A 26,666-nucleotide genomic window follows, 5' to 3' on the forward strand; every position below is an offset into this window, starting at 1 on the left:
GGAACATATTAAATCTCCATGCATTGATCTTTTTAGAAAAATTATTGATAAAACAGTATTCATAATCAGATGATTCTGTAAGATAACATGAAGTGGATTTTGAGAGTTAATTCTTAAGAGTGTGCGCTAATTTTACTGCTTTGAGTGAGGCAAAGCTTTGGTATAAAGTGCTCTCTCGGGTGTTGAAAATTTACTCTCTTTTTACTTGCATGTTTTCCTTTTTAAAGTGGTATCTTTCGATACCTTTTTTTTTTAAATTTCAAAAACCTTAAATGCTTCTCTGCTGCCTTCAGGGTATCATAAATTTCTTCAGTTTGCCATGCAAGATTTTTGACCCTTTACCCCGATTTAATTTACCCCCTTGTCTGCCACTGTTTTTCTACCTAAATCCTTCCTTTCAGCAAAATGGGCATGCATAGCGTACCTACAGGCTTTCCGATTTTGCCTCCATCTCAGAACTTCTCTCCTTCCCTCCATATGTATCTGCTGCTCTCCCTTCTTTGAGATTTGGCTAAAGCCCTTTCCCTCCCCACCCGAGCTCAAGCACGTGGTCCGTCCATCTTCTGCGCTTCGTGCCCTGATTATGTCACTCAGGAACCATTTAGCCTTGACCTCCAGTCCATGTTGTACCTACACACATTTTGTTTAACTCTGCCTAGAACACAAGCTCCTTGAAGGCGAGAGGTTTCATATTTGTTTTGTAACATTTCTGCTGACATTGAAAGATCCACTGGTATGTTGCTTGCTTGTTTATCTGTCTGCCATGTATTTTCCGATGTCTACTCTCACTAGAGTTTAAGTTCCAAAAGGGGTCATGAATATTGCAAAAACTACAAAGGTCATATACGGCAGGCAGTTGGCTCTGGAACCTGTGCTCTCGATCACTAATCAGTGCAGCCTAATGGTGGTTGTCAGTGACTCCATGATTGCCACCTCTGATTTTGCTTAGGGTGTCAACAGGATATTGACACTGTTGACTACTCTTTCCTTGCATCTTTCACTTTTCTTGGCTTCTGTGCCATCCTTTTATTTTTATTTTCCTCCTCCCTTCCTGATCACTTGTCCCGTAGTCCTCTCTGTGTTCCAAATATTGACTTATGATCTCTAGTTTTGTCCACATCCTTTTTCTGTGCTTTCACTATAATCATCTTACTAGCCTAGTATTTCTTGACCTCAGTGGTATGACATATTATGGTGTCAGAATCAATCAGGACATGTGTCAAAACCACTCACTTATTCATAAAGTGTTAAGTAACAAGTGCTTGCAAATGATTTACTTCTTTAAATTGACTCACCTTAGAGTTACCATTATAAGGATGTCACAGGAACTCATTTGCATTTCAGTAGTGCTTGCTTGTTTGTGTGGGGAAGGAAGTACTTTGAGTTAGCTGGAGGTGAATTGATTATAATTCATGGCCTATTTTATATTAGCTGAAAATATCTGCGAACTATGGTTATTGGTATGTCGTTGGTAGTTACAACAATTTTGAGATATTATTTGTAAACTGGGGATTTATAGTTTGTTATTTATAGTTTGTTTCCTTGATTTTACCCATGGATGCATTTTTAATGATAGAGGGAGGTGAAGAAAGCATGCATATATGCGTCTATCTCTGCATAGCATAGAAATGAGAATACAGTCTAGTTACAGGTTCCAAATCAAAGGCAATGTGATCAGCCAAATGACATGCACAGTATTATTTATATTAACATCGTGAATAAATATAAATATTATGTGCTACATGCTTAATTATAAAATGAGTTACTTTTCTGTATTAGTATATGCTTTTTTATATTACTCATAGAGGTCTAAATTTGATTTTTAAAATACAGTTCTACATAGTTTTTTAGGTTATATTAATTAGTCATCTATATTTTTCCCTCAAAAAATTATGTTTTGAGATTGTTAAATAGTTTTACTCATCATTTACTATTACAATGCTTTTGAAAATATGACCTATAAAAACAGCATTGGGAATGCTTTGCTTTATTTGGTCAATGACTTTTGTTCATATGTCTGGTGTGTGTCTCTTATGAATGCCATTCATCATTTGCCCTAGCAGAGGAAAAGCTGAAAACCTCTGCTCGAGGCTATATTATACAAACCTGTGTGGTTTTCTCTCTCCCATATGTTGGTGACTCCTGAATTTCTGTCATCACCCACAATCTTTTCTCTGCAGCTGTCTCATTTATTAAGTCAACCACTGGGCATCTTTTTGTGGATGTCCTACAGGCTTCCCAAACATTTCATAGCTGAAAGTTAGCTCATTTTCTGTCCTTAGTCTCCTGACCAAACTGCTCTTTTTCCAGTGTTACACATTTTTATCAATGGTATCATCCACCCAGTCTGTTAAAGACATTGAGGATAATTCAGTGTCTCCTAGGTCATTAGTCTAGTCCAGTTTTTATCTCCAATATTTCTCTCCTTCCTCTGTGCCTTTCCTTTAGTACAGCTGCTTTTCATTTCCTATTGGGACCATTTCATAGCCCAATGGTTCTCAAACTTCAGTATGTATCAGAATAATTAAAACATAGATTGTTGGGTTCCAACTCCAGACTTCTGATTTAATAAGTCCAAGGATAGTCCAAAATTTGCATTTCTAACCAGTTTGTGGAAAGCCTGACGTTGCTGGTTTGGGGATCACTTTTTGGGTGATAGCCTGTTAATTGGCCTTCCTACCACCAGGCTAGCCACCTTACTGTTTCTCCTCCAAAGGATAATTTTTAAAATCCAAGCTCTAATCTCTTTCCCTGACTTAAACTATTATACTATCTTAGTGTTACACTTACAGTTGACTTCAATGAACTCTTACCCCTCAATATGTGAAACAATGGCACCCTTGTTATTCTTTTACCTGTACCACATATATCTTTTTTTTCCACTAAGATTAAGAGCTTTTTCACTTGTCCATGTACTACATTTGCCTGGCTATTAAAATCTCAACCACCATCCATTTTATAATCCCATTCTCAGGGCTTCTTTCCTTCTTCATTCACACCTTTAAAAGGTTTATTTTCTTTCCCACGTGAGAAAGATTTGTGTGTATCGTTATGTAACAGTGGCCCATTGGCAGAAACAATATTGTGTAGCCGAGCCTAGGTCATTTCTCTTCCGTTGTTCTCTCTCTGGATAGTCATCTGCTCCAGCCTCTGGCCCTGGTGGTGGACAGCTATTATATATCTTATGTGACATATTAAGTAACAAACAGGTCCAGCTGGCTCCTACTCTATAGCTATTTTATATCAGTTTCCAGGAAGAGGAAGCAGTAATGTTTCCTTTCTTTACTCTCAGTGGGCCGTGTCCAAGCACACCAGTGCTGGCCCCACCTGGCTGGACCTTGTGGGGAGGTAAAGATAGGCTCTTGTTACTCAAACTGTGATGGGACCAGGAGACTCTGTTTCACTAGGGAACTCTTTAGTAAGGCAGAATCTGCACTCTTTCCTCAACAAAACTGCTGAATTAGAATCTCTATTTCAGTGAGATCCTGTGGTGATCAAGTTTGAGAAGCACTGGCTTAGGCCTCTGGGATCCCTGGATATGCTCACCTTACCTCTTGCCATTCTCTATTAATTCATAATGATATGAATTTGGCAGATAGTCACACCTTTCTGTGATAGCCATTTTCTTCATTGGTGAAGTGGGGACTGCAATGTCTACCTTAGTAGATTATGATGATGTATGTAAAATATCCAGCACAATACCTTAGAAGTGATGAGTGTTCTATAGTGGTAGTCATTATTAAGTCTGTATCTTCATCTTCTAGAATTTTAACAGTCCTTTGGAAGTCTGCATAAATAACTCCCCTACCTCGTCTACCAATGACTAACCTGCACCAAGGGCATTGGTACCTGAAAGTTAAATGAAAATGGGATTGTGGTCGGTTTATAATTAAAGATATGCCTGATTTTTAGTTAAGTGGCATAGCTGGGATAGCTTTGTGAAGCATAGATGTTGCTTGCTTTGCAGGTTGAGTGGTTGATTTCTAGAAATACCTAGATACTAATCCTTGTAACTCTGAGCTAGGAAAATGCATTAAAAGACATTGATCATCACAGTTAGAAGGGAAATGCAAATCAAAAACTGTGAGATACTACCACTACATTTTAGAATGGCTGAAATTAGAAATACATATCAAGTGTTGGTGAGGATGTGAAGAAGCTGTAATTCTCTTGCATTGCTGATATAGATCTAAAATAGCACAATCATTTTAGAATAGTGTTTGTCAGTTTCTCAACAAGTTAACAATAAAAAGGAACAAACTCTAAGTAGGCAGAAAATTAGTAAGGACAAAGTTGAGCTAAATAACATCAAATGAACTGGGTATAATTAACATATAGAGACTATTTCGCCCAGTAAGTGCAGAATACACATTTTTCTCAAACTCACAAGGGATATTTACTGAGACCACATTCTGGGCCATAAAACACACCTTAACAAATACAAAAGAATTGAATCAAATAATGTTTGTTGTGAGACCACAATGAAATTAAACTAGAAATCAGTAACAGAAAGATAGCAGTAGAATCCTAAAATAAATGTGACAATTAAACAACACATTTCTAAATAATATGTGGGTCAAAGAAGAAATTTCAAGAAGTTGAAATATATTTTGAACAAAATGAAAACGAAAACACAGCTTATCAAAATTTGTGGGGTGTAGTAAAAGCTGTATTTAGAGGGAAATGTGTAGTAATGAATGCATATAATAGAAAAGAATGAAGCTGTATAATCAACAATATAAGGCTTTATTTTAGGAAACTAGAAAAAGATGGCTAAGTCTAAAGTAAACCAACAAACAAAAAAGGAGTAGAAGTCAGTGAAATTGAAAATAAATCAGTAGAGGAAATCAATAAAACTGAACCTAAACAGGCTCTTTGGAAAGATCAATGAAATTAATAAGACTTTAGAGAGGATTAAAAAAAAAATTGAAAGAACCTAAATTGCTAACATCAGAAATGAAAGAAGGGATATTACTACAAATCCTATGGACATTAAAAAGGATAATAAGGAATTTTTTGAGGAATTTTATGCCCACAAATTTGATAACCTAGATGAAATAGAACAATTCTTTGAAATACATTATTTGCCACAACTCACATCAGAAGCAACAGACTATCTGAATAAACCTACATATGTTTAAAAATTGAACCAGTAATTAATAGTCTTCCAAAACAGAAATCATCAGGCCCAGATGGGTTCACATTTAAGAAAAAAATGATACCAATTTAAGAAAGAAATTATACCAGTTCTCTACAATATATTCCAGATGATGGAAAGAGAAAATATCTCTAACTCATTCTATAAGATCAACAATACCTGCTAAAAAGACCATACAAGAACGTTACAAGAACAGAAAATCACAGACTAATCTCTCATGAGCATAGATGCAAAAATCTTCAAAAAATATTAGCAAATTGAATATAACAATGTATAAAAGAATTATAAAGCATAATTGAGATTTATTCCAGGTATATAGTGCTGGTTCAACAATCAAAAATCAGTTAATGTAATCTATCACTTTAATAGGCTAAAAAAAAAAAAGAAAAGAAAAAGCACATGATCGTACCAGTAGATGCAGGAAAGCATTTGACAAAATCCAACACCTTTCATGATGAAAGCTCTCTGTAAACTGGAAATAGAGGAGAACTTCATTAACTTTATTAAGAATATCTACATACAACCTACAGCTAACTTCATGCTTGGAGAAAGACAAACCTTTCCACAAAGATCAAGTACAAGGCAAGGATGTCTCCTCTAACACTCCTTTTCAATATTATTCTAGAATTTCTAACTAATGGTGTAAGACATGGGAAGTTAAAGGTATACTAATTAAAAGTCAAGAAATGAAACTGTTGTTTGCAGGTGAGAAGATTATGTAGAAAATGTGAAAGAATCAGCAAAAAAAAATTACTGGAACTAATAAGTGATTATAATAAGATTATAGGATATAAAGTTAATGCAGAAAAGTCAGTTGTTTCCTATATACTAGTAATGAATAAGTGGAATTCAAAATTAAAACTTCAATATCATTTATGTTAGCATCCCTTAAAATGAAATACTTAGGTATAAATAAAAAAATATGTAGAAGATATATATAAGGAAAAGTATAAAATTCTGATGAATAAAATCAAAGAAGAACTAAATAAATTGAGTTTTCTATTCATGGATAGGTTGTCTTAGTATTGTCAAGATATCAGGTCTTCCCAACTTGATGTATAGATTCAATGCAAAGTTGCTCAAAATCTCAGAAAGTTGTTTTTTGGATATCAGTAAGCGGATTCCAAAGTATATACGGTGAGGCAAAAACCCACAAGAGCCAACGCAATATTGAAGAAGAGGAAAACTGGAAAACTGAAAGTCCTCAACTTCAAGATTTACTAAAGAAGCTACAGTAATCAAGACAGTGATATTGGCAGAAGAACATATAAGTAAATCAATGGAAGAGAATAGGGAGCCCAGAAATGGACCCCTACGAATAGTCAACTGATCGTTGGCAAAGGAACAAAACAGCATAATGAAGCAAAGATAATCTTCCCAGAAAATGGTGTTAGAACAACTGGACATACAAATGGAAATAAATAAATAAATAAATAAATAAATAAATCTAGACACAGACCTTAAATCCATCACTAAAATTAACTCAAAATGGATCTTAGCCTTATATGTAATATACAAAACTGTAACACTCAAAGAATATAATGGTAAGAGAAAATCTAGATGACCTTATATATGGTGATGACATTTTAATCTTATTTATTTATTTTTTAAAGATTTCATTTATTTGAGAGAGAGAGGGAGAGAAAGCATGAGCAGGGGGAGTGGGAAAAGGAGAAGCAGTCTCCCTGCTAAGCAAGGAGCCCAATGTGGGGTTCCATCCTGGGACTATGGGATCACGACCTGAGCTGAACATATACGCTTAATTGATTGAGTCACCCAGGCTCCCCATGGTGATGACTTTTTAGATATAACACCAAAGGCAGAATCCATGAAAGAAATAATAAGATAGACTTTGTTAAAGTTAAAAACTTCTCTTAAAAAAAAAGACAAACTCAAGCAAATGAGAAGACAAGCCACAGACTGGGAGAAATTATTTGCAAAAGGCACATCTGATAAAAGACTGTCATCCAAAAAATACAAAGAACTCTTAAAACTCAACAATAAGAAAACAAACAATCCAATTAAAAAATCAGCTAAAACCTTGGCAGATACCTCATCTAAGAAGATGGCAAATAAGCATATGAAAAGATACTCGACATTTTATGTCATCGGGGAAATGCAAATTAAGACAATGAGATACCAGTACATGCCTATTAGAATGACTAAAGTCTGGAACACTGACAACAAATTCTGACAAGGTTATAGAACAATGGGAATTTTAATTAACTGCTGGTCGGAATGAAGAGTGGTACAACTACTTTGGAGGACATTTGAACAGTTTCTGGCAAAACCAATCATACTTTTACCATAGGATCCAGAAGTTGTGTTCCTTGTTACTTACTCAAATAAGTTGAAAATTTGTGTCCACAGAAAACCTGCACATGTATGTTTGTGGTAGCTTCATTTCTAATTACCAAAACCTGGAAAATACCAAAATGTCCTTCATGAGGTGAATATCTAAACTGTGGTACATCCAGACAGTGGGATTTAGTTCTGTGCTAAAAAGTAATGAGATAACAGTCCATGAAAAGACAAGTTAAGGTAACCTTAACTGCATATTACTAAATCAATGAGGCCAAGCTGAATAGGCTATATACAGTGTGATTTCAATTATATAACATCCTGGGAAATGCAAAACTATTGAGACACTGAAAATATCAGTGGTTATCAGGGGCTGGGGGAAGGGAATGATAAGTAGGCAAAGCAGAGCGTATTTTTAGGGCTGTGAAACTATACCATATAATATTATCGTGGGAGAATACACCCCATTATCCATTTGTCCAAATTCCAAAAGTACTACCCTTGGAGTGAACTCTAGTTTAAACTATGGACTTTGGGTGAAAATATTTTGTCAGTGTAAGTTCATCAGTTGTAACAAACGTACCACTCTGGTGCAGTATTTTGATAATGGGGGAGAATTTTATGGGCTGTAGGTGCTGTCTGTGAAATCTCTGTACCTCGCATTCAATTTTGCTATGATCCTAAAACTGCTCTAAAATATAAAGCCAGTTTTTAAAAAGTATATCGTACAGAGCTGAACACATAGAATAAATACATTTTCTATAGGAGATATCACTTCTTGGCTAGCTCTCATTCTCACTGCAGTAGAATGTCAAAATAGAATACAAGGAAGGAGAGAGAGTTGTTACCTAGCAAGAATTTTGGATCTAGAATTCCACCAAAAGAAGCCAGTTCAAAACAAGAGGAAGAATGCGTATCTTTACATAAATTACTCTCTACTTAATGATCATCGCATTGAAGATGCTGCCAGCTGCCATTTGCTCTGTGAAGTCCATGTTGCGACCTTCTACTCTCTGCCATTCTCGGGAGGTTTTATTTGCCCGTGAGACCTCACTGAGGAGCTTCTCTTTCAAACGCAGTATTCTTCCATTGGCCAAGTATGGTGGGCGACACACTGTGACTCTGATCCCCGGGGATGGCATTGGACCTGAACTTATGCTGCATGTCAAGACTGTATTCAGACATGCACGTGTGCCTGTGGACTTTGAGGAGGTAACGGTTAACTCCACTTCTAGTGAAGAGGACATTCACAATGCCATCATGGCAGTCAGCCGAAACCATGTGGCTTTGAAGGGCAACATCGAAACTGACCACAACCTGCCCCCATCTCACAAGTCCCGTAACAACTTGTTTCGCACCACTCTTGATCTCTATGCCAACGTCATCCATTTTAAAAGTCTGCCAGGCGTGGAGACCCGGCACAAGGACGTAGACATCTTAGTTGTTCGGGAAAACACAGAGGGTGAATACAGCAACCTAGAGCATGAGAGTGTGAAGGGAGTGATCGAGAGCCTCAAGATCATTACCAAGGCCAAGTCTTTGCGCATTGCTGAATATGCCTTCCAGCTGGCCCAAGAAATGGGACGCAAGAAAGTGACGGCCGTGCACAAGGCCAACATCATGAAACTGGGAGATGGTCTTTTCCTCCAGTGTTGTAAGGAAGTGGCCTCCTGCTATCCTCAGCTGACCTTCGAGGGCATGATCGTGGATCACACCACCACGCAGCTGGTATCCCGGCCCCAGCAGTTTGATGTCATGGTGATGCCCAATCTTTATGGCAATGTTGTCAACAATGTCTGCACAGGGTTGGTTGGGGGAGCAGGCCTTGTGCCTGGTGCGAACTATGGCCATGTGTGCGCAGTGTTTGAAACAGCATCAAGGCAGGTGGGCAGACATTTAGCCAATAAGAATATTGCCAACCCAACTGCCATGCTACTCGCAAGCTGTATTATGCTGGATTACCTCAAGCTCCACTCCTATGCCACCTCCATTCGCACTGCAGTCTTGGCATCCTTGGAGAACAGAAATGTCCACACTCCAGACATTGGAGGCCAGAGTACCACATTGGACATTATTCAAGACATAATAAACCACATCAGTACTGTCAGTTAAATGGTCAGTGCCTTGGAGGCTGGGCTATTCCCCAAGTCTCTCCCACTCTTTACCTTCCTCTTCTCACTTAGGCACTCCAGCCAGCTCGGATAATGTAGACTCTGGAATAAACTAGTTCCTGCTCCTGCTCCAGCTCAGAATCTGAGACAGGAGAAGTAAATCTGATTTGTTCAATGAGATGAAAACGTCATGAATGCCATAAACATTGCTTGTTTAAATTAGCCAAATCTATTGTGTTATATATGTACTGAGGAATTCTTCTCTATTTTAATCCATAGTTCACACTTCTCGATGTCACGATACACTGAATAAATCAGAGCTGTTTGTAGAATCCTGGGGCTTTCTCAGAACCTGGAACACTGATTTTTCTCTTTATCTGGGTCATTAAAATTCAGCAAATCATCCTGCAGAGAAATCTAGCTTCTCTCTAGAGGTTGTTAATGAGTTAATTAGTGCAATAAAATTTGCCTACAAAATATACATTGTAACCTTAATAATAAATAAGGTACCATAAAGCTGAGCTAATACAGAATGCTTCCACTCCCTGCTAAGTATCTCATCTTTTTCCATGGTTGTGTTCATATTTTGAAGGAAGTTTCAGTGGTATCATTTTTTACATGTGGACATCCCTGAATACTGGAGCTTTCCTGCATTCTTGAATTCCTTCCAGTTGGCCTCAAGAATCTAGAGTTCAAATCCCCAGTTAACAGGTACAGGGCCCCTGGTTCTTTGCTGTACAAATGTGACTTTGGGTTATAAACTCCATATTCAATGCTTCACAGTTCGGGATTGTTTCCTTTCTTTCAATCTCCTTTTTTAAGGAAAGAGTATACATAAGTAAATGAAAAGTGACATGAAATGAAAAAATTGAAAAGTGAAAAGAAAATGAAATGTTTACTGTTACTTACTGTCATCAGAATATATTTTATTTACAGTATTTTTAAGATCATAGTTGGGAAATACAGAAAAATGATAGTTTTATTAGGGCTCAGACGTTGTTCTTACCCAAGTTGGAAATAAATACAGTGGTTTTATGGAAACTTTCAGTGGTTTCATCTGTAGGAATGGACTGCAAATAAAAGTGAGGTGGAGAAAAACAGTGAATCCTTAAACTATTTTGGAAACTTTTGTGTCTCAGCTTTAATGTTCATCCTTCTGTGGTTCATGAACCACAAGTTAAAGACAGTGGACTTTTAGACTTGAAAAATTCCTTATGGTTTCCAGAAGTCTCTGCCTTTTCATACTACATTATCATCTTATGCTCCTTATATATCAAGTCAGGGCCAGGGTTTGAGGGGGTTTAGTTTGAGCAGGAAGTGACTATTTACCCGTCTAGAAGTCTGTCTTTAAGAACAAGGCCAGCAGGGAAAAGTTAATTATTAAATATTCATGGTATTCTTTTAGTGGACATTGGATGTGTTGTTGGCCAGGGCTGCCATTGCCCCACAGGGTGCTGTGCTCTGGGCAGATCTAGAGCTGCACCAGAGGCATGGTTTGATGAGTAGAGCAAGGGATGAATTTTGGCTTGCGGTCCTCCCACTTCCACAGCTGCACTACCCCATACTACCTGAACAGACACGACCCACTCTGTACCTCTTTCTCCCATGACTAGGGGAATTTATACATGGTGCAGCCAGTTCCATACAGACTGTAACCTGGCCACTGGCTTCTATTTGACAATGAGTATTTATGCCAATAGGTACGTTTGAGCTATAGTTTCCCTCTATGGTTAAAGGTGGTTGTCTCCAGAGTCATCCCACAGTTTATCCAGACTGCTCTGATGGCACACATTACAGAGGAATTTTCCATTTATTAGTATTAGATTTGTCCCATGTAGCTATGAACTTTTTAATCTTTTTTTAATTTTAATTTTAATTAATTTATTTATTTTTAAAAGATTTTATTTATTCGATGAAGAGAGACACAGCGAGGGAACACAAGCAGTGGGAAAGGGAGAAGCAGGCTTCCCAACGAGCAGGGAGCCCAATGCGGGGCTCGGTCCCAGCACCCTGAGATCATGACCTGAGCTGAAGGCAGATGCTTAACCAACTGAGCCACCCAGCCACCACAAATCGTGTTTTTTGTTTTGTTTTGTTTTGTTTTTTTTGTTTTTAAGATTTTATGTATTCATTTGTCAGAGAGATCGCACACACAAGCAGAGGGAGTGGCAAACAGAGGGAGATGCAGGCTCCCCACTGAGCAAGGACCCCGATGTGGCACTTGATCCCAGGATCCTGGGATCATGACCTGAGCGGAGGGCATATGCTTAACTGAATGAGCCACCCAGGCATCCCAGCTGTGAGAATTTCTAGGGCAAATGCTGTGTAATCTTTCCCTTGTCATCTATAGCCCCTAATGTAGTGACTGATACAGACAAAATAAACAATCTATGTTTATTGAATCACCCAGAAAATGAAGGAGCTGGCATGTACTGCCTCATATTTCTTAAAGTGAGATAATCATTGTACCTACCTCATAGCGTCATTGGAAGACTGAGGGAGAAAATACAGAGCTGATAGCACTGTCACATGATAAGTGCTTGCTGTGATTAGAGATTATTAATTATTATCCCTTTTTTACCATTCTAAAAGATAATTCTGAGGAGAATTGAGCAAATTAATACTGTCTTTGGAACTTACTGGTTAAGTTGCTTAATTTATATTACGGGTTTGTAACTCACATTCAGCAAGGGGAGTGAATCATGTCTGCTTGTCCACCAAGTCCCCTTATTTCTCTCCTTTTTTATTTCCTTTTTTTTTTTTTAAAGATTTTATTTATTTATTTGACAGACAGAGATCACAAGTAGGCAGAGAGGCAGGCAGAGAGAGAGGAGGAAGCAGGCTCCCTGCTGAGCAGAGAGCCCGATACAGGCTCAATCCCAGGACCCTGGGATCTTGACCTGAGCCGAAGGCAGAGGCTTTAACCCACTGAGCCACCCAGGCGCCCCTCTCCTTTTTTATTTCTTGAATCCAGTTACCTCTCTTCTTAGCTCTCTGACCCCTCCTTTCTCATTAGACTTTTTCATTATTGGTAACTTCACAGATTCTGTTATTTCTGACTTGTGTCCTGCCTATAGTTTAGCTCCCTTAAATCTATTTTCTGCAATGCCCTCAGTAAGTTCTTTCTGAAAGGAAAAATAAGATCATGTCACTTCCCTACTTAAAGCCTCTCCTTCAGCAGCTATTCTTTGGCCTTAGGAGAAGGTCAGCTGAACATAGCGTGGGAGACCTCCCATGTTCTGAGATCTGCTTCCTTCCCCAAGTTCACTCTTTCCGTCCCTTCTCTTCACCCTGGTAACAGCAGAGTGTGGCGCTCCAAAAAGAGTGCAGACAGAGTTCATTGTTAAACAGCCATATATCCTTTCTAGGTCAGACGTTGGCCCATGGCCTTGGTTCCTCTCCCCTTCAGGTGATGATCTCCTTTTCACCATAGAAGACTAAACTTAATCAGTACCACCTTTGGGACGCTTCCTTGGCTAACTCTCTTTCCATTCCCTGTTGAGATTGGGGGAAGTAGCTCTCCCAGTTCTTCCAGAGCTCGCTGGATATCCTACCTAGTGTGCAGCCCTCTGGGTATCATCACATGCTTTCCTTCCCATCAACCGCACTCTACAATGTGTTTCTTGGCTACAGGAATGGTGGAGTTGTCCACCACTGTAACCTCAGGATCTGGTGCAGGGACAGCTCTTTTTGCTTGCTCTCAATATTAATGGAAGTAAGATAGGAAGAAAGTTAAAAAGATGGAAGAAAAAAAAAAAAAAAAAAAGAATGGCCTGAATTCACAGGCAGGAGTCGAGAACCCGAAGAACAACTCTGTTGCAAAATACTCCTGTCTGGCTTCAGTCTATGAACTTTCTTCACAAGTCTGTTCCTCTCTAAGGAACACCATTGGCCTCAAGGCAGTAAAACAGGTGGTTGGCAGGCTGCTTCTGTTCCCTGAGAAGATTTCTGAACATGTATTAGATGATTTTATCTCAGACTTTATCAGTTTACTCTGCTTCATTTAAAGTCCTGATGAATAGTAGAACTACAATAGAACAGTAGCTACAAATTGTCTGATTTTTCTCTCGGTTAACTCCTTCTCATTATGGCTATATTATAATTAATGACTCTACAAATGATTCAGGTGGCATAGCTGCCATTCATCCCAGCAATTCCACATAGGAGCTCCGTGACACCGCACAAGTTGCTTAACCTCTCTGATCTCCAGTTTGCTTATCTGCAAAATAAGGGTAGATACTTTCCTTTGTAAGATCGTTATAAAAATTAAGTAAGGTTGCTTTCGATGTCTATAGCTGCATAAGAAATCATTTCAAAACTGAGTGGTTTCAAACAAGTAATTAGTATTTATGAGTCTGTAGTGTGACCAGATGATAGTTCTCTCATCTGTATCCTTTCTTGAGGGTTATTAAAAAGGTTGTCAGTGAAGGTCAATATAAAGTTGGACAACTAGACTGCGTCACTCCATAATATCTGCCCTCCCCCACCATCTACATACATACACTTGCTTTTATAGAATAATGCTTTAAAAATTCTGACTTCAGGGCCCTGGGTGTCTCAGTGGGTTTAAGCCTCTGCCTTCGGCTCGGGTCATGGTCTCAGGGTCCTGGGATCGAGCTCTGCATCAGGCTCTCTGCTTAGCGGGGAGCATGCTTCCCCCTCTCTCTCTCTGCCTGCTTCTCTGCCTACTTGTGATCTCTCTCTGTCAAATAAATAAATGAAATCTTTTTAAAAAAAATTCTGACTTCAGCTTTCCTCAATGTCTGGGATGAAAAATCTTGTGAGGGGAGATTTCTGATTTTGGGGAAAAAGTCTGTTTAAAAGGTCAGCAGAGAAGATTCCTCTCAGAACTGAGGACCAGGAGAACTTGATTTTCACATGAATTTGGGTCCTTCTACCAGGTAATGTGAGATATGATCCATTGAGAGATTCCCCACTATATTGGCTACCAGGAATCATCAAAAAAAAAAAAATGCCATGAGCATTTTTTGTCCATGAAATGTTCTTTTCTCATTCTGGTACTTATTTTTTTTTTACTTTATTAATTCCATTTTCTTATATTTTGTTTTAGCATAAGCTGCTTGAACCACAGAGAAACAGAAGAGGAAAAACTGGGTTCTTCACCTTCATACTCTTTCCTTTCATTCCTCCATTTTGTTTTATTTTTTTAAAGATTTTATTTATTTGTTTGACAGACAAAGATCACAAGTAGGCAGAGAGGCAGGCAGAGAGAGAGTGGGGGAAGCCTAGCAGGGGTCCTGATGTGAGGCTTGATCCCAGGGACCCTGAGATCATCATGACCTGAGCCGAAGGCAGAGGCTTTTACCACTGAGCCGCCCAGGTGCCCCTCATTCCTCCATTTTAATATTGACATCAGACCCATCTCCTTAAAGAAATGTTTAGATTGCCACTAGTCCATTCAGTCCCCCTCATATGTTCCCTCATCTGGAATGTGTTCAAGGGCCTCCAGAAGGCATTTCAAAAATTGATAAATACTCAACTTCTTTGTGGTAGTGACAGACAGGGACAAAAGCTTAGAAGAGAAGTGATGTGCTGTTGAAATGAGAATGGCTAAAATAAAGCTATGAAATGGAAACAAACAAAGAATGCGTAAATTGTGTAAATAGAATTTTGAAGACATTTATCCAGTTCTGGATCATTACAGAGGTTGAAGAAAAAAGATAGTATTACCATAGGCTCAGTTGAGAATATGAAAAATATCTTCAGGAAGCTGATTACAGAACTAGACAATTTTTGGAGGAAGGCTCTTGGTCCTTGGAGTTTCCCTGATAATTTGAATAACATGGAACTCAATGCGCTAAAGTGTTCTTTATATCAAAATGAATTTGTGGGGCACCTGGGTGACTCAATGGGTTAAGCCTCTGCCTTCAGTTCAGGTCATGATCTCAGGGTCCTGGGATCGAGTCCCACATTGGGCTCTCTGCTCGGCGGGGAGCCTGCTTCCCCTCTCTCTCTGCCTGCCTCTCTGCCTACTTGTGATCTCCCTCTGTCAAATAAATAAATAAAATCTTCAAAAAAATTTTTTTAAAAAGAATTTGCTTACACTGATAATAGGAAGCTACCTAGATTGCATTTGTGATTGCTCCAAGAAACAAAGAAAAAAGAAAGTAAATATATTTAAAATGGGAGAAAAAAATGGCTCTTTACAAAAGCAATTAAAAAAATTGGAAAGTCTTGTTACCAATATTGCAAATGCTTAAAACCTACATAGCCTGAGTGTAAAAGCAGTATCTACAGAGGAAGACTCTAGACCAAGCTCTAATCAGTTTTCACATCTGGTTTGCTACACTTAGCACCAAATCTACTTCATGCAAAATAGATGTAAATGAAAGAGAGAGAGATAATATCATATATGTCCAAAGACAAGGCATTTTCCCTCTTTTCTATGCCTCAGAAAAAAAGAATTGCCTTCAATTAGAGTCCTTATCCATGTTCTCATATTACCAGGTATTCTGTTAGTTGTTTTTTTTTTAAAAGATTTTATTTATTTATTTATTTGATAGAGAGAGAGATCACAAGTAGGCAGACAGGCAGACAGAGAGAGATGGGGAAGCAGGCTCCCCACTAAGCAGAGAGCCCGATGCGGGGCTCAGTCTCAGGACCCTGAGATCATGACCTGAGCCGAAGGCAGAGGCGTTAACCCACTGAGCCACCCAGGCGTCCCTGTCAGTTCTTTTGTTTTGAACAATAAGAAGGTATTTGGAGGAGGAAAAGAGATGACATGAGCTGTGCCAGTTTAGGATTTTTATAGAATTTATCTGGAGAATAATGTTTAAACAGGGAGAAAAAAAATCCTTCAACAGAGAAATTAGCCATTATTCCTAGAAGTGTGCTTTCAAAATTGCAAATATTGAATATTATTATGTATATACCTTTTAAAAATCACTTAATAACATAGTTCAGTTTTTGGTCATCATATAGAGATCATAAATATTTGCCTGTTAGACAAATGGGAAAACAAGAAGTCCTAACATGATACAATTGAATTCTTGTGACTTCACTTGAAATTTCCAAAGAAAGCATCAAACATAGATTCAAAAGGTGCTTTATCTCCAACAACTTAGACAGATGGGACGGTGATAGGTTTGAAAAACTTTTAGAGTACTTGAAAAATGACTGTTCTAGGGAAGACCTTAAAGTCAGAATGCATGGGAAGAGATTAAATGCAATGGGAAAAGAAAGGGTAATATTTCTAAATTGATCTATTTCATGTAGCATATTAAATAATGTATTTGATACAACTATGCATAATGACTGAACTCATCAAACATTATATAGAGAGGTCTATTTAATATGGTCCTCAAAGTTACTCAATTTTGAGGAATAAATTTTTCTTTCATTTTTTTTTTAAAGATTTTATTTATTTGACAGACAGAGATCACAAGTAGGCAGAGAGGCAGGCAGAGAGAGAGGAGGAAGCAGGCCCCATGCTGAGCAGAGAGCCCCATGTGGGTCTTGATCCCAGGACTGAGATCATGACCTGAGCCAAAGGCAAAGGCTTTAACCCACTGAGCCACCCAGGTGCCCCGTCTTTCTCTTTCTTTCTTTCTTTTTTTTTAATTTTTCTTTTCTTTTTTTTTTTTTTTAAGATCTTTTAATTGATAAAAGAGGACATTTTCTTTTTTTATTTGAGGTTGCTTCCTATTCAGGCATTTACCTTATCTCTTAAATGGAACATTCTGTAGAAAATAAGAGATTTTGAAGTTATTGTTCAGAAATCTGTAATAGCAAAGGAAGACGTAGAGATTTCTGGGCACACAAGTGGTACTGTGGAAAGAAATGTAAAGGAATTTCCAATGAAATGGTGTTTAACTATTTAAGGCTGTGGCTAGAGCACACCTAAATACTTCATGTAGTTTTGATCTTCCAACTTGATAAAAGATGTGATTTCTGTGGAAAGAATGCCAAAAATCAACTTTATGCCAAGCGTCAGAAAAAGATGTTAGAAAGCCTGATTTATAAAGAACTCATTTTCTCCAGGGAGGAAAATCTCTGGGATTGATCCTATGCAGGGTGTTCATGCTGTAATGGAATTAGGTCATTTTGATCCCGGTTTTATTCTTGCCAGCAGCAAGACACTTGTTGACTTAGTAACTTCATTCATTTGTTCTTTCTCTTATTCCTTTGTTCCACAATGTCCTTTGTCCTCCTCTGGGTTCTTGCTTTGAGCCAGGCACTGTGCAAGCCTTTAAGGATGCGGCTTTGAGAATCTATGTCCTTCCTCTTGAGGGCTGAGAATCAGTAATCACTGGGGAGTTATTATGGGGCGTGGTGAGTATTGTAGTAGTGGCATAAGCAGAGTGATGTGAGAACGCACAAGAGGGGACGTTAGAAAGCTCCTTGGAGTAAGTTGTGCCTCCAGGAGTGAGTGAGAGGGAAGGGAAGAAGACAGGAGGAGGATGGCACACGGTTAAGCACAGAGACATGACTTCTAGAGCTGCTGTCATAAGCCATCACCTGCCCATTACCTGATATTTAGAAATTTACTTTTCCCACATCATTTCTTTCTTTCTTTCTTTCTTTTTAAGATTTTGTTTATTTATTCGATAGAGAGAGAGAGCACAAGGAGTGGGAGTGGCAGGCAGAGGGAGAAGTAGATTCCCTCTGACTAAGGAACCCAATGTGGGACTCGATGCCAGGACCTGGGACTGTGACCTTGAGCCGAAGGCAGATGCTTTACCCAGGCGTCCTCCCCCATTATTTCTTATTTTGCATATAACTATCGTTGAATTCATTTTACCTACAAAAACTTGCCCTGATTATCTATAAGGTGGGATTTTCAACATTTAAGATGAACATCTGATTTTTCTCTGACGTGATTGTTTGTTTTGGAAGGATAAACCCTTTATATTGATTAATTCACCTTATTAGCTCCCTCATCACGGTTGGTTCTAATTCTTGTGATTAGGAACGTTTGTTATTAAGCTACCTCATAGCCCCGTTACTGCCTCTTCAGAGCCTTTCTCTTGTGTTTCTGTCAGTCACTCAGAGGCTGTTTCATCATTCTCTCCTTTCTGGCACACTTCTTGATTCCTGCATCTCCTCTCAGATGTCTCCTGGATAGTAAAGTCGGTCTCTAGAAACAGATCGCCTTCTCTTCTGTGATGCTGAGTTCCAGAGTGAACCCCCTGCTCTGATACAATCTTGGTCTCTTAGTCGCTCTGGAATAGGGCTTGGCGTTCCTTTGGGATCTTACTAGGACCTTCTCTGTCATCCGTCATTCTGCTGCCAGTGGCACTCCCTATTTCCCCTGATTGCCCCAGACTCTGGCTGGGGTCTGTCATAATTCCAATCACCACTCATCCGCGGTGGTAGCAGGACACGTGCCATCCACACTTGCCCATGGCCAGAACATTCACCAGGCTGCTGGATTTAAGTCGGTAAGCATACTACAGTGACAGCTACTTTCCTAATGAGAGTGACCCTGTCACTCATCTGCCTGATACTTTCATCATCCTCTTCCAAGAAGCCACCTGTCTGCAAAAAGGGCTGTCAACCTTGCCATCTTCTTCTAGGAGATTGTTTGGTTTCTGTTTAGAGCACTCAAGAAATGGGCAGCTAAGAGTATTAGCATTACTTGACCATGGCTATTGTTTTCATCCAGATTGACAGATGCTTTTTATCGTCTCTGGCTGAATTTCATCTGCAAAGAGCTTAAAATGCACAGGAGGAGGAAAGTGCTTCTCTTCTAGGATCCCCACTGAGCTGATAACAGTCTATGGGAAGTCATCTATTTAAACAGAAATAAACACGCCTTGGGATGCCAGGAGACTATTTTCAGCTTTATTAAGCTATTTTCAGCTTTATTAAGAAATCTGTGTTTTAATTTTTCCAAACATTTCCATTCCCGTTCATTTAGCTTTTCACTGTGTGCGGATCAATTAGAACACTTGATGAGAATGCAGACGTTGCATTCTGCTCCTCACAGAAATGCAGTGCATTTGGAGAAGGAGTAAAGAATCTGGAAGATTTCCAAGGGCCTTGTCAGAAACTTGTACCTAACTGGCTTTTCATGGGGACAAGTATTCTTTGTCCGATGTTACCTGGGTCCTGGGAAATTTTCCCGTTGGATATCTTTAACTGTTTAAAAAAAAAAAAAAAAATTCCTGGGACTCCTGGGTGACTCTGCTGGTTGGGCATCTGCCTTCAGCTTGGGTCATGATCCTAGGGTCCTGGGATCAAGTCCCACATTGGGCTCCTTGTTCCTGCTTCTCGCTCTGCCTCTGCCTGCCTCTCTGCCTTCTTGTGTACGCTCTCTCTCTCTGACAAATAAATGGATAAAGTCTTTAAAAAAAAATTCCTTAGGACCATGTAGATTAGCCAGACATTAGGCCATGGTCAGATTTGAGTGTGTGTGTGTGTGTGTGTGTGTACAGTCAAATAGTAAATAGGTTAGGCTGTATTGGCCAGCTGGCCTCTGTGGCAGCTCTTGAGTTCTGCCATTTTAAAGCAATGGGAGGCGCAGAAAGAATAAACATGGCTGTGTTCTAAGAAAATGTTATTTGTGGACACTGACTGTAATTTAAATTAGACATAATTTTCACATGTTATGTAATACTCTTTTTCTTTTGACTTTTTCCAATCATGAAAAATTGTAAAAGCTATTCTTTGCTCACATGCCATAAGGAAACAAACAAACAAAAAACAAGCCTGTGGGCTGTAATTTGTGCACCTTTGCTGTAGGCAAAGGGACTCAAGTAATGAACAAGACAGAAGCCCAGTTCTCATGTGATGTTTGTTTTCTACGATGGAAGACAGACAGTGAGCATGCAAACACACAAGTAATGAATATTCTGTCAAGTTCTGAGAGCTAGGAAGAAAGGACAACAGAACAAAATGCAGATGTTGCGACTAAAAACAGCTAGTGGTAGAAAGACTGTGGGTGGGCGTTGCTTTAGCTGATATCCGGGAAAGTTTCTCTGACTTGGGATCTGAGTAGGCTTCTGGATAGTGCCAGGGAGACATGCGAATATCTCGTCCAAGTAGATGGAATGATGGAGGCAGGGCCCCAAGTCACGGCGAGCTTGGGGTGTTTGAAGATAACTGGTCTAGCTGGTGAGGACATTTCAGAGGGGATGGGGAGGCCATGCCGTGAGATACGAATACAGTGACAAGTCCATGTAGCACTCTGGGCCAGAAGAAGGGCTTTGGGATTTATTCGAGTTTCTGTGCTAGGCCATCAGTAGATTTAAAGCTGGGGAGGGATGGGAAATGTTTTACGACTTTGGATAGGTCACTCTGGCTGCAGAGTAGATGAGAGACAGTCGTGAGGGGACAAAAGCGGAGACCAGGAGGGCAGTCAGGAGGCTAGTCCAAAATGGAAGCTTTTCCATTTACTGTTCTAACACTTGATATGGGAATGTGGTAGAGACTGAGGAGAAGATGAGAAGTAGTGATGTAATAGCTTGGCTTGGACTACCAAATGGGATTTACATCAAGAACACCATAAAGAAATGAAGTCCATATTATTTCTATTGCCTTAGTAATCCTCACAGTGGCAGTTAACTTGCTACCTGTGGCAGTATTTTATTTAATTCTCACAGTTCTGTGAGGTAGGTTTCTTTCTATGGCAGAGATGAAGAAATTGGAATACTAATAGGGTCTGCATCAGACCCAAAGGTCTCAGAACGGGCAGGTGGCAGAGGGGGACTAGGACCCATGTTTTTCCTGGTCTTAAGCATGTGACCTTTTCACTTACATTTCAGTTATCTATTATTATACATTGAACCAGCCCAGAGTGTTCTGGCTTTAAACAATGATTCATTATTTTTTATGATTTGAGGGTCATCAGGGTTCTGTTCCCTGTGGTTTTGGCTGGGATCATGCATGAGGCTACAATCCAATTGGAGCTCATCAGAGTCTGGAACATCCAAGATAACCTCATTCCCATGGCTGCCTATTGGTGCTTATTGGCTGGTGTGTCTCTCTTCTCCCTTACGTGACATCTCCACTATGGCTTCTGCCTTTATACAGAAATGTTTAGCACTGTTTCCTTTCTTTGTGATATATCAGCACTCTTCTAGGCAACTAAGGAGGAGCTAGGGCATCCGCCCCGTGTTGACTCATGTGTTGACTAGACATCAGTTGCATTCCTGGTGTGAGTGGAGCACTATGCTAGAAACTATGAAAAAGGAAGAACTAGATAAGACATGGGTCCTGCCGTCAAGGTGCTTCAGGTCTAGAAGAAAATATTACACTGCCAGATGAGTACCTGAAAAAAACACAGATGTATGTTTGCGGATGGAAAATACACTTCAAGATATATATATCCGATTGCTCTTCTTGAAGGTTTGGACAAATTTCATAAAGGTGTTCTTCCTATAAAGTGGATACTGTTCTTTGGCTTGCTCTAATTTTATATATTATGGAGGAAATTGAAGCATTTTTTTCTTCCAGAAAACTAGAGAGCATTGTGAAAAGTCAATGTTTCTCATAGATAACCTAATTTCCGGTCAATTCAGTGTTTGAAGAAGGAGAATTTCATCTGCCACCATGACCTTCAGCTTTATTTGATCTCTGACTGGTTTAGGTCACTGAAGAGTATTGATTTTTTTTTCCAGTGAAACCTTCCAGAAGTCTGCTTTCTATAAATATATATATATATATATATATATATATATATATATATATATATATATATATGATAACCCGTAGACTAGGCACTGGCATGAAAAGTCCCAGTATGCTCATCATAACAGATGTCTGAGCAACAAAAACTTGCATATAATAGATGTTCATTTAATGTTAATGTGGCAGCTAGGACCTACTATTCATTGTTTTAGTATAGTATAGATGTTTGGCAGTCAAATGACATTTAAAAACAAAGCTGCAATACCATTCAACATGTGCTGATATTTCAGACACTGTGTTTAAATGCCTTCTGTGCATTTCCTTTTATCTTTGTACATGTTTGTAATTGTAGGTACTGTAATTACCTTCATTTTCTAGATAGAAACATTTTTTGGCACAAGAGTTATGTAACTTGTCCAGGGGACAGAGCCAGGGCTTGAACCCTGGTCCTTTTGATTCCCAAGTCCATTCCCTTTACCTCCATGTAACGCAGAAGTAGTGATGGGGAGAGAGCATTGGCAGAGCCTCCAGGAGAGCTGAGATCTAATTCTGCGGACTGAACTCACTAGCTCTATGATCTTGGACAAACCAGCTTCCTTTGCCTGGAAAAAAAAAAATTACCTCTCTTCTATAAAGCACAGACATTTGCAGCTCATATTTCTGTGCTAATTTAGAGCCTACATATTCTTTACATTTACATTTACATTACAATTACATTTACATTGTATCTATCTCCTGTACCATTCTTTTTTTTTTTTTTAAGATTTTATTTATTTATTTGACAGAGATCACAAGTAGGCAGAGAGGCAGGCAGAGAGAGAAGGAAGCAGGCTCCTCACTGAGCAGGAGCCCAATGTGGGGTTTGATCCCAGGAACCTGGGATCATGACCTGAGTGGAAGGCAGAGGCTTCAACCCACTGAGTTACCCAGGTGCCCCTCTTTCTTTTTTAATTAGCGCTTACCCCCTTCTGATAATCTATATCATCTACTCAGTCATTCTTTATTGTCTATCTCCCTTGCTCTAGGATGCAAATGCCAGTAAGGGCAGGGATCTTTGTTTATAAAGATATATCCCAAGAGACTTTAAGACTTTCCAGCACATGGGAAGCCCCAAGAAATATATGGTGTACTTACTAAGGAATATTGTTATGGGAGAGAGGATGAGGCATTCCACAAAGGAATATGGAGTAATAAAGGACAATAAGACATTGGGCATCTTGGTCTTTTAAGTTGTTTTCTTTTATGTAAGGAAGCAATGAGGAAAGGAGACCAGACTGTGGTCTGAGAGTTTTCAACTGGTGAAGATGTAAGACCCTGTCGTGAGTGTCTTCAGTGTCACACACAACAGTTCAGATTTTCTTTGTTTGCTGATAGTCAGTTTTGATCCCCAGGGTCAAAATCCCAGGGGTGTGGTGGTTGTTTCTAAGAGACAACCCCTTGAGGCTTAATACTGAATTTGCAAGTAACATTTAACTTTCTGCTCAAATGTATGGTCAGCCTTTCCTGGGAAATGACAACAGCCATCACAAAAATAAGAAATGGTGTTGTTATACTCTGAGCTCAGTGAGAAAAATGTGCAGCTGCAGATGTGTTATTCCTTATTTATGGTAATTGAATTTTAAATTTAATTTAGCAGTAAAAATCTGCTATTTAAAGGATTGTTACACTGTAAAAGACTTGAGAAGCACATAGATTCTAGGGGTACTTAGAGAATCATTTGATGCCTGATGGGTGACAAGCATAAAAGCATCCAAATTAATCATAATTGCCATTCTAGCACGTAAAATGCAGCAATGTGTTTATCAAAAGGATGCTTCCAGAAGATATGAAAAGAACATGATAAATAGCAGGGCCAAAGACTTATGTTGCAAAGCTATGCAGGGAACAGAAGCTACCAAACTGTATCCCTGTATAGTTGAGACAATATAGATATTGTGTACATATCAGTTTATTATAAATATTTCATAAACATTTTAAGAAAATAGCTGCATATTTTTCTATTATGAACATTTACAATAGTCTTCTTAGCCTTTTATGAACTTTTGCATGTTTCAGCTTTTAAATTTTCATAATCCTAACTAATGCAATCATTTTCTTAATGCCCATTCTGATTGTTCTCGGAAGAGACCATACTCAAAGTGGAATTACTGAGACAAAGGACATGAATTATTTTCTCATCAGCCTGTCTGTTAACTTGACTAGTGAAAATTGGGATTTGTTAATGCTTTGTCTTTTACTGTTTTTAATTGCTGATGAGGTTGAGATTATGTTTATTTGTAATTTTATGGTATTGATAAAGATTTTTTAATAAATTTTTTCCTTAAATTTTAAAATAAATTTTATAAAGTTTATATATAATTGTTTCCTCTTCTCTGAAATGCCTGCTTAGGCCCTTGGACTTTCTGTCTGTTGGAGCCTAGTGTTTTTTATTGGGATCTCACACTCAGAATTCTGCATATGCAAAAGCCAGGTCTTTCAGTCCAGCTAAATGGTCATGCTACTGGAATAATTAATCAATTCATTGGAACAGTTGGTCGATCTTCTGACATGATGGGTCATTTCATCTGTACGAGTGGATCAATTAAGTGAAACATCTGGTGGGATAAAGGTGCACCCAATAAATCATGTTAGGAAGTGGAGCTGAAAATCAAAACGTAAACTAGTTCACAGGCACCTCCCTTTTGATTTTTTCCAAAGTGTAATGACGATGGAAAGTTCAGGAAACGTGGTGTTTCTCCACGTGTGGGGGAGCCTCTGCACTAATTGCAGTATGTCAGTGTTTTTATCTTCCTTCTCGTGGGGTGTTCTGAGAGCAATCTTCCCCTTGAAATTAACAGCCTGGGTTCTCTCCTTTCAGTGACCCTTCGCCAGATGAAAACTCTCATCGACTTAATTTAATAAATGAGGAAGAGCGTTCCCTCATTTTTCATAGGTTGTCCTCTGCAGTTGGATTCATGCCAGATCTAGAGATGAAGAGATTATAGGAAACTATTTGAAATAATGAGTGCAAGGTGACCACGCTTGAGGTGAAAGAAAGGAACCGTTATATTTTTACCTGAGTGTGGAAATTTTCTTATTAGCAGTGATATCTCCTAACTTTGCCCCCTTACCCCTGAAACCTAATAACATTTAGGGGCACTAGGAGTCAAGGTCAGCAGGCGTAACACCTGTCTGAGTTCTCTGATCTTGTCCCATGCCACGAATGGGCCTTAGATTTTTTTCACCACAGATTGGTTCTGTGAAGAATTAGGGTGTTAGGTTCACAGTGTACCTTTTCCCTCTGATTTTCTATTCAGTTATTTGGTTTATTTAACTGTTCTTTGATTTAAAAATAGTTGCTCTAAAAATAGACACCCTGACTGCACTGTTGCTCTGCTGGAATTGGGCTTGGTGACCTTGCATCTGAATATACCATTTTCTCCTGGCAGGTGTCATGGCTGTCAACATTGACAGCCCTTTGAGTCATTAAAATTTAAGCGATGCTTGTACCCATGTGGCTTTAATAGAATTATACCTATCTTCTATGGATGAAAATATTTTAGTCATTTAACCCATGACGTGCAGCTAACCCCAAACACATACATATGTTCACACACACATGTGTGTTTATAAGACAAACTCAATTCAGATAACAATAAAGGTATAATTGTTTTGACCTCAGCCAGGCACAGTTTCTTTCTGCTTCTCTGTCCTGAATATCCAAGAGCAATAATGACAGATCTAATAAGCATATCCCTTAAAACCCAGCCTAGGGTAGAAACACTGGTTCTATAATCTGTCCAATGATAAAGTGTAGGGATACATCTCCCTAGCTTTAATTCCAAACGAAAAACCAAATGCTTTCTATATTCTTTCAGTAGAGTGGTCCATCAGAATCTCTGCTTTTTTGTTTTGTTTTATTTTTAAGATTTTATTTATTTGACAGTGAGAGAGGGAACACAAGCAGAGGAAGTGGGAGAGGGAGAAGCAGGCTCCCCGCTGAGCAAGGAGCCCAATGCAGGACTTGATCCCAGGACCCTGGGATTATGACTTGAGCCAAAGGCAAACGCTTAATGACTGAGCCCCCTTGGTGTTCCAGAACCTCTGCTTTTGAAAAAATCAGATTAAACTATGGTTCAACAGCCTGGGTGATTCAGATATCAAGTTGCACCCAAGATCACATTTTATTTGGTGAGTGATGGAAACAGTAAACCTTGTATTATTATGTTTTATTTATTAAGTGATTACAGTTGTCTATTCTTATTTTACCTCAGAAGGATTCGGGGTTGTATGCCATAGATTGAAGCAAGCTAAACAAAACGTTTATGTGAAACCACACATGAAGCACTATTAAGCATATGTAGGAAACAGCCTGGGTCATAGAAAATCCAACAGCTCTAAGTTGGAACCTTGGCCTTTTCACTTTCCACTGAGAGACTTTGAGAAAGTGACTCAACTGCTCAAGTCTTAGTATCTTCAGCCATTAAAAAAAAGGGATAAAACAGTAAACATCTCATGAGATGGTT

General features: G+C 38.9%; 2 protein-coding genes across 3 annotated transcripts in view; both read left to right on the forward strand.

Annotated features, from left to right (window-relative positions):
- Positions 1–26,666, forward strand: part of NELL1 (neural EGFL like 1) — an 833,013-nt gene that overhangs the window by 534,395 nt on the left and 271,952 nt on the right. The window lies entirely within an intron of this gene.
- On the forward strand, positions 8,352–10,297 carry LOC116599476 (isocitrate dehydrogenase [NAD] subunit gamma, mitochondrial-like). The gene has a single exon (XM_032359332.1). It carries the CDS (start codon positions 8,402–8,404, stop codon positions 9,569–9,571), a length of 1,170 nt encoding a protein of 389 aa, XP_032215223.1. The 5' UTR covers positions 8,352–8,401; the 3' UTR covers positions 9,572–10,297.

The sequence above is a fragment of the Mustela erminea genome, chromosome 9 (assembly GCF_009829155.1).
Source record: "Mustela erminea isolate mMusErm1 chromosome 9, mMusErm1.Pri, whole genome shotgun sequence".
Taxonomy (NCBI): domain Eukaryota; kingdom Metazoa; phylum Chordata; class Mammalia; order Carnivora; family Mustelidae; genus Mustela; species Mustela erminea.